Source organism: Amborella trichopoda, chromosome 1, assembly GCF_054954075.1.
Source record: "Amborella trichopoda isolate Santa Cruz 75 chromosome 1, AtrichopodaSantaCruz75HAP2 v2.0, whole genome shotgun sequence".
Taxonomy (NCBI): Eukaryota; Viridiplantae; Streptophyta; class Magnoliopsida; order Amborellales; family Amborellaceae; genus Amborella; species Amborella trichopoda.
This window is the reverse complement of record NC_142336.1, coordinates 13227292-13235270: the sequence shown is the minus strand read 5'-3', so window position 1 is coordinate 13235270 and position 7979 is coordinate 13227292. Positions and strand designations below refer to the sequence as shown.

At 38.0% G+C, this 7979-nt stretch overlaps 1 protein-coding gene across 1 annotated transcript; it reads left to right on the top strand.

Moving 5' to 3' along the window:
• Window positions 1-3199: 3199 nt before the first annotated feature.
• Window positions 3200-7298, top strand: LOC18444559 (Haloacid dehalogenase-like hydrolase (HAD) superfamily protein). The gene is made up of 6 exons (XM_006854726.4): window positions 3200-3585; window positions 4002-4108; window positions 5849-5957; window positions 6087-6248; window positions 6601-6774; window positions 6928-7298. The coding sequence occupies exons 1-6, from the start codon at window positions 3280-3282 to the stop codon at window positions 6955-6957; spliced, it is 888 nt and encodes a 295-aa protein (XP_006854788.1). The 5' UTR covers window positions 3200-3279; the 3' UTR covers window positions 6958-7298.
• Window positions 7299-7979: the final 681 nt, after the last annotated feature.

Genomic DNA, 7979 nt, shown 5'->3' with positions numbered 1-7979 from the left:
TGAGCATATAACCCATTCCTGACCTAGTTTATCTCTCTCAATGCTGGCCATTGGAGGAGAACAAAAAGCATTCAAATAGATTCGTGTCAATCCCCCCTCTCTTTTGGCTTTTGTGGCTTCATTTTCACTTATGTAGGGCTCCACTCTAAAGATTTCAACCACACACACAATCTCCTCGCCTTTTTCCACATTCTCTCTTACCAAAATTCACTTCTCATAACTCACCCATCCCTCTCACTTGACCTGTTAATAATGCAAATGCAACCACATACACCAAGCTAAAGATGTCTCATCCATACAACTGCAACCACATACACCAAGCTGAAGATGTCTCATTCATACAAATGCAACCACATACACCAAGCTGAAGCTGTCTCATTCATAATACTAGCTCCTTCAAATGGTCACCTCTCTCTTAATGTCACACACCCATGTGTGTGGATGCAAAGGCTTGTTGGCCACAAATTCTCTCTCAAGGCAAGGCTTGTTGGCCACAAATTCTCTCTCAAGGCAAGGCATTTTGGCCACAAACACACATTCTCTTTATCTCTCTCACTGGCAACATAGCCCCTAGGGGTGTAAATAGGCAGGGTGGGCCCAACATGGTTCAGGATTTTTTATATCAGATAATATATTATTAATAGGGTGGGATTTCTTTAATGTTGCAACCTTAAATAATTCAATTATGGCGCACCTTCAAATTTGATCGTAACATATAATTTTGATACTAAATATTTTTAGGATTATCTCAAAAACCTATTTTCATATCTAATTATAAAATTGTATACTCCAAAAATGGTTAAAGTCAAGTAGATCTATAAACATATGAAGATTTTGATAATGGATGGTCTAGATAATATGTTGTAAGATGCACTATTTCTAGGATTCAAAATCCTTTTTTCTTCATAATCAATAATCATACATCTCGATGTTGAGATGCTCAATTAGAGGGTTTGTTAACATTAAAACAACATTTTCCGATGGATTTTTGAGGTGCATCCATAGTTCTACATTTTAAGGTTGCAACTTTATATAAATGTTTTCTTTATTAATATACTATTTATTTTTTACTTACTACAAACAAGAAAATTTGAAATGTGAAGACTAAAAAATAAAATAAAAATAAAAATAGAAAGGCATTCGAAATGGCTCGGGCCAGGCATTATTTGGGATGTGCTTATTGGGCCAGGTCAAAATATTTCCGGGCTTTCCGGGCATCCCGACCCGTTGGGAAAATTTCCGGGCTTTCCCAAGGCCATTCGGCCTAGCTCGTTAAAAGCCCAGCCCAACTCCCTTAAAGGTGCTTCACCCCGAAGCCTGGCCCGAAGCTCGAAACAGACCCCGTCCGACCCTGACCATTAACAGCCCTATGCACATAAGAGTTTAAGAACTAGTTGTTAGCTTAACTGGCCCAGCCCAAATTTTCCTAGGCTTAGTTCGGGCCCAGCCTACTTGCACAATTACAGGTCATTAGGGGTGGGCAACGGGTCAGGTCAGGTTGGACCCAAACCTAGACCCAAATGGTATTTGGGTCCAAGTTTTGGACCCGAACCCAACCCATTGGGTCCAAAAGTTGGACCCATACCCGTACCCATCGGTCTTGGGTCTATCCCGTCAAGTCCCGGGTCTTGTCAGGCCCATTGCCACCCTCACTATGAACTTCTTTTTCTTCTTTTTTGCCCTTTACCATCATAAGATATATTATTGGCAATAAGGTCACAATCACCCGCCATTAGATTTCAAGTTGTTTGATTTGTCATGTAATAACTAAATATGACTATCACAATCACCCGTCACTAGGGCTTGAAGTATTTTATCTCCAATACTTTACGGGCATGGGTTGAGTCCAACCGGACCAAGTTCTAGACCCGTATAGTGTTTGGGTCTAGGTTTTGGACTAAAAATAAATGATCTCATAATATACAATCCCTACAAATAATAGTCCAAATTTAAACGGTTAAGGAGATAGAGATAAACAGGAGATACCATCCTATTAACCTTTAGATTTCCAAGAGAAATATAATAATGGATAATAATAATAATAATAGACAAAAAAAGGTAAAAATATATGGTACAATGATTAATCGAGTTGAATAGAAGCTCAAAACATATTTTTAGAATTTTCGTTAGCCAAAAAAAACATGAATTACTTGGTATATTACTAATTGTTTTGGCTTATATAAGGCACCCTTCTTATACAGTAGAACCAAGGTGCATTTTTAAATTTTGCCCGAAGATGTGGTTCTAATGTTGAAAATTTATGGTTTGAAAACTATTTCATTTCCTAATTGCGGCTCTATAAATACTCTTTCTTTTTTAACAAAAAAAACCGAAAAATTATATCATTCTAGATAACTTGCTATAGATGTATTACTTTTAGGACTTGGAATTATTTTTTCTTGATATTTATATATCTCAAGGTTGATATGATCAATTGAAGGGTTTTCAATGTCGAAACACTATTTATATAGGATTTTTTATGTGCACCTACCTTTTTTTTTGGTTTTTTGGATGAATCAGTGAGGAGAGGGCCCTACCCTTGGTAAGAATTGAGCCTAGGATATAGCGTTGTCATTCGTCAAGCACCAATCAATTAAGCTTGGGCTCTTTTCCCATGTGCATTTGTGTTCAATGGTATAAGATTGACACCTTATATTATTTTTATTTATTTATTATGGCACAATGAGGTCCTAATTAATCTCGATTGTTAGATGCAAGATCGTAGAGCTATGGGTGAAAAAATCTCTTTTTGAGCTTCTTACCGGTCAATTGCGCACCCATAACCACCCGATTTCATATCCATCGGTTAAAAGCGATCGTGACTTCCGATGCTAAATATATACAGTTCTTACTGAAGGGCGATTTGGCGAAAAATCCGCCAATGGCGTTACAGGACCACCGGGCCCACATCGTCTCTATCTGAAAACCGAATAAAGTGGGTCGCACAAGTGCCTGCTCCTAGGGCTGACGTGTTCACTAACGGCCGTCTCATCTGTACACGTGTCCTCTTGTCCTTACTTCTAGCGCTTATTCCAGAAGCCATTTCATCACTCACTCAGATAAACCCAACACTCTGTAGCGAGAGAAAGAGCCAGAGATTTTAGAGAGAGAAATATATTTTAGAGAGAGAAATATATTTTTAGGAGAGAGAAATTGTGGAGAGAGAGTACAAAAGGAATTTTAAAGAGAGTGAAGAAGAGAGAGTGAGAGTCGAAAGGAAGGGAAAAGGCCCACTTCCGCCAATGAAGGAAAAAGAAAAACTACAGATAGAAAGTGGAGATGGCGATTAGGATTTGGAGAAGGTTCGGGCAGTTTTGCTCTATTCCCAGTAATGGTGTTCTCAGTGGACTCTGCAACAACAATAACGCGAATTTCAAGGCTTCCTCTTCTTTTTCCTCTGCATTTTCGTCAGCTTCTCCTCTTCCTTCTTCTTCTTCTGTGGATTCAAGATGTTTAGGCTTTGATCTTCCTGGCATGAAAGAGTACATTGAGTACAGGCGATCCATTTATGGAGACATAACCCACAAAGCTGTTCTGGTTGATGCTGTTGGAACACTTGTTGTTCCTTCTCAGCCCATGGCTCAGGTAAATGTTTTTGAGCTTTCTTAGGGGGTTTTTTAGACTGTTTGATTAATTTTCTGGGTTTTTTTATTTTTAACTATCGGGTACTTTGTTTTTTTGTGTTTTTTTTGGGCTTATCCTTTTTGTGGTGGGTTTTGGGCCCTATTTCATTCTGCTGGGTTTAATTTTTATTTTTATCTGTTAAACTGTTGATTTACTGAAGTTATTGATGAGAAATATGTAGTTTTTTTTGTTTTTTAATTTTTGTGTTGTTTGATCTTAACATTTTTCTTGTGGGCTTTTTTTCTGTTTTTTTTTTTTTTTTTGTTAAACTGTAGATTTATTAAAGTTAATTGGTGAGAAACATAGTTCAGAGGATTTGGAAGATGAGTTTCTTTGATATTTTGGGCTTATTTCTGGTTGTCTTGGTTGAATTGTAGATTTATAAGACAATTGGCCAGAAATATGGAGTAAAGTATTCGGAGAATGAGATTCTCAACAGGTATCGGTGGGCATATGCACAGCCATGGGCTCTATCTCGACTGAGGTACCACTGACCAGCATGCTTTATCTTCTTAGTTATCTACTTCTTCTTTTTGATGGATTCTTATATATTTACTTTTCTGAATATTTTTTACGTATTAGATGGGCTTTATTTTATGTTTTGTATGAATTTGTTAGATAGACTTCTTTTGTTCTAGATATAAAAATAGTGGTTCCTTTGTATTTTCTTTTCTTCTTAAGGGGAACTCATGTTTGTGAATATTTTTTTATCGTGGAATGTGAACAGTGTTTTTCCTTGCAGTTGAGTTGTTATTTATCTGCTTGTTTCTATACTTTACTGAATAGGAGATTAAAAATTGAACTTGTCATGTTCATATTGAGAATTTGGAAGTGGAGGGTGTAAGAAATATCTGGTACTTTGAGCTATGATAAAAGTTCAATCTACAAGAAAGTGGAATTGTATTCTTTAACTCAAGCTACGAAAAGAGTTAAGTCTGTAATATATGAATCTTGGTGCTATTAGGAATAGGATATTTAGTTTACTGTCCCAAGATTTATGTATTCAAGCTAGGGACTCTCATTAGTTGATTGGGAGTCATTTATTTAAATGAGTCTACATTTGGCATGGCATCAGAGCTAAACTGGGTACAAGAAAAGTTAGGTTTTCACGAGGTACAAAAAGTCCTGTATGAAATTCATGTTTGCTTTCGTTATTCTTCTCAATAGTACTAAGGCAGCAAAAAGCTCTGCAACCTCTCTGTAATTTTAGGTTGTTCTTCTGAATCGAGTGTAGTCAGCATTGGGTTGACTGGTGCAGAATTTTCAAAAGGCCCATGATGATTACTGTTCAGCCTGGAAAGAGGGGATCACCCTGCTGAAAAGAAAAAAAAAAAAAAAACCCTATCGAGCTTGAATAACTGCATATGGGAAGACACTCATCCGAAACAATACACATCCTGGTTCACCCGAGGGTCCTGTCTCCAGAATCAACCAAATTTAGAAGATAAAAAGAATATGATGTCTTAAAGACATGCAGTTATTGGCACAGGAGAAGGGTTTGCGGGGGACGTGGTCTTTAACGTTTAAATTTTATGATGCAGTGCTGAAAATTAGGGTTGGGTTCTCATGATCTGTAAGGCAATAGGAAATTCCATTCTATTTATACTGATTTATTTTAGGAAGCTGCAAACGAATGTCAAGATTGCAGGTTTTGATGTATATATTAAGGGAACCAATATTATGATATGAATATTTATACAGGAAAGGCTCTGCCCTATTGGCATTTCATCTCAATGCTCAAGGATTGGATGCAACAAAATAGTAGCGTTGAGATTTTGAGGTCATTGCAACATTTGGAGCTTGGCACAAACCCAAAAGTGCAGGGATTCTATAAAGGAATTCTGGTGTAGGGGAGAGAAAAGGCATTGGAGACCGGTAGGGGTGGTCCCAAATTTGGTCATGCCACTAGGGCTTCAAAGCATGTTTTCATTTGGTGTAACATTACTAGATAGGGCAACCTTTACCTGGAGGAGGAGAAAGAAAAGCCATAGCAGGGGTGTAAAACTACAAGGTTCTGTCCCTTCAATGTACTAGAGGAAGGAGAAATTGTTAGCCATTTACTGATTAGATTGGAGGTTTTCAAGTCATTACACTATTCTCTAGAGATCTTGTACAATTAGCTGACAATGTGTCCTTTCTCACCCTATTATGTTAGGAATACTGTTTTTACTGCAAGGCACGTAAGATTTTAGCTCGCTAAGTGAATGCTTCACTATTATTTCAGATATGTAAATGATGGGAGACCATTTTGGCAATTCATAGTCAGCTCTTCTACTGGGTGTGAGGATTCTCAGTACTTTGAAGAGCTTTATCATTACTATGCCACAGACAAGGTTTGCAAATTTCACAATTCTAATTTTCTGAAGGCATCATGCTGGCATTTACTTTCTAGTTAAAGGAAGCAGCAAATATTTTATATGAAAGAGAAAATTCCCAATAATTGTGTTGCTTTGAATTTGCAGGCATGGCACTTGTGTGATCCCGAAGCTGACAAGGCATTTCAAGCCCTTAGGAGAGCGGGAGTAAAGGTGGCTGTGGTGTCGAACTTTGATACTCGCTTGAGGCCTCTTTTGAAAGCTCTGAAGTGTGATCACTGGTTTGATGCAGTGGCAGTTTCAGCTGAGGCAAGTCAAGTCTAATAGAAATTTAGATGCCATAAATGTAAATTTTCTGTGTGTGCATGTGTGCATGTGTGTGTGTGTGTGTGTATGTGTGTGTGTGTGTGTGTGAGAGAGAGAGAGAGAGAGAGAGAGTCACCATTAATATTATGTTGTGAGATTGGTCGTCTACAGGCTCTCTTTTCTTTGTTTTTGTTTGCCTTTTAGATATCTGAATGAAGCTGTGGTACTAATATTACTTATAGGTTCGTATAATTATGTTGTGTTATATGTCTTATTTTAATGTGTGATTGGTAAGCTTCATACGTAGTCTATTTGTATAGTGCTGATAGAATTTGTTTTTCATTTCCATAAACAGGTTGAAGCAGAGAAGCCCAACCCAACAATTTTCTTGAAGGCCTGTGAGTTGTTGGGAGTAAAACCCGAGGAAGCGGTGCACGTGGGTGATGACCGAAGGAACGATCTATGGGGTGCAAGAGATGCAGGATGTGATGCTTGGCTTTGGGGAAGTGATGTTCAATCTTTTAAGGAGGTAAGCTATATGCATTCATTCGTCTTTTATCAGTCTTTTGTTGAAGTTTTGTTCATGTTCCTCATACATTACCTGCCCAATGTAGTTCCACAACTCTCTCTCTCTCTCGTTTGCCTTTAGTAAGATAAAGATCCATTACGTGCTTTGATGCAGGTTGCTGAAAGGATAGGAGTCAAAGTTTGAGATGACCAAAGGCCTGTCCTGAGGTTCTGATGACTGTATACTTCTTTTCTCTGAAGGTTGACTCAAACCCTATTTCCTTGTATTCCTTCTGTTTACAAAAGTTGAAAGTGTAGAGGCAAACTGATGTAATGATTCAGAACAATAATATGAAGCGGCGTACAGGCTCCCGGTCTCTGTTTCTGGGTGATTCGCCAATTGCTATTGTTTGATGTTGGAGAAAAAAAAGGGGTGCAATCACTATACTCTCTCTTCTCATATGATAATTTATTTATTAAACATCCACTTCATGCATTGAGCATCCATTGATAAACGATCTATAGAATAGAACTGGTTGGTTTGGATTGGGTTGGGTTGCGTTGGGTTGGGTTGGGTTGGGTGGGTGGGTGGGTGGGGGACACTCAGACTCTGTTCGGATCCAAGATTTTAGACCTGGACCGACCCACTGGCCCAATTTTTGGACCATGCCCGAACCCAGGTCGGTTCTAACCATGGGTCCAGGATCAGTCTGGGTCCATTGCCACCTCTAGTTGGAGAAGGGAATTTTGGCCAAGGATTTAATTCAGGCTTGCATCCGAAGAAGACTTGCTATGCTCCCAAAGGCCCATGTAGCGCATTTACTCCTAAAATTACTTAGGAGGGTTTTTTCAATCTCAAATTTTGGGAACCACTGAGAACTTATTTGGATCCATTGAAAAATTGTCCGGCAAAAATTACTTTTCGTGAAATACTTGTGAAAAATGTTAATGGATATTTGGCTCGGTTGTTTGGATAGCATCCAAATGCAATTTGGAAAATGCATTTCTATATAGAAAAAGAAAATGGCTTGATAGGGCTGCAGCCTTGTCAAAATAAGTAAAGCCTCACTTCATAATTCATCCAGAATTACAATTCAAACATCGGAAAACCTTATTGATCATCTCAGATTGAACATATTAATTGTGAAAAACAATTAGGAATTTAAGCACTAAAAGTTGTGTATATTGTACCAAATTATCATTTCACCCTAAAAATAAGTGTTAATA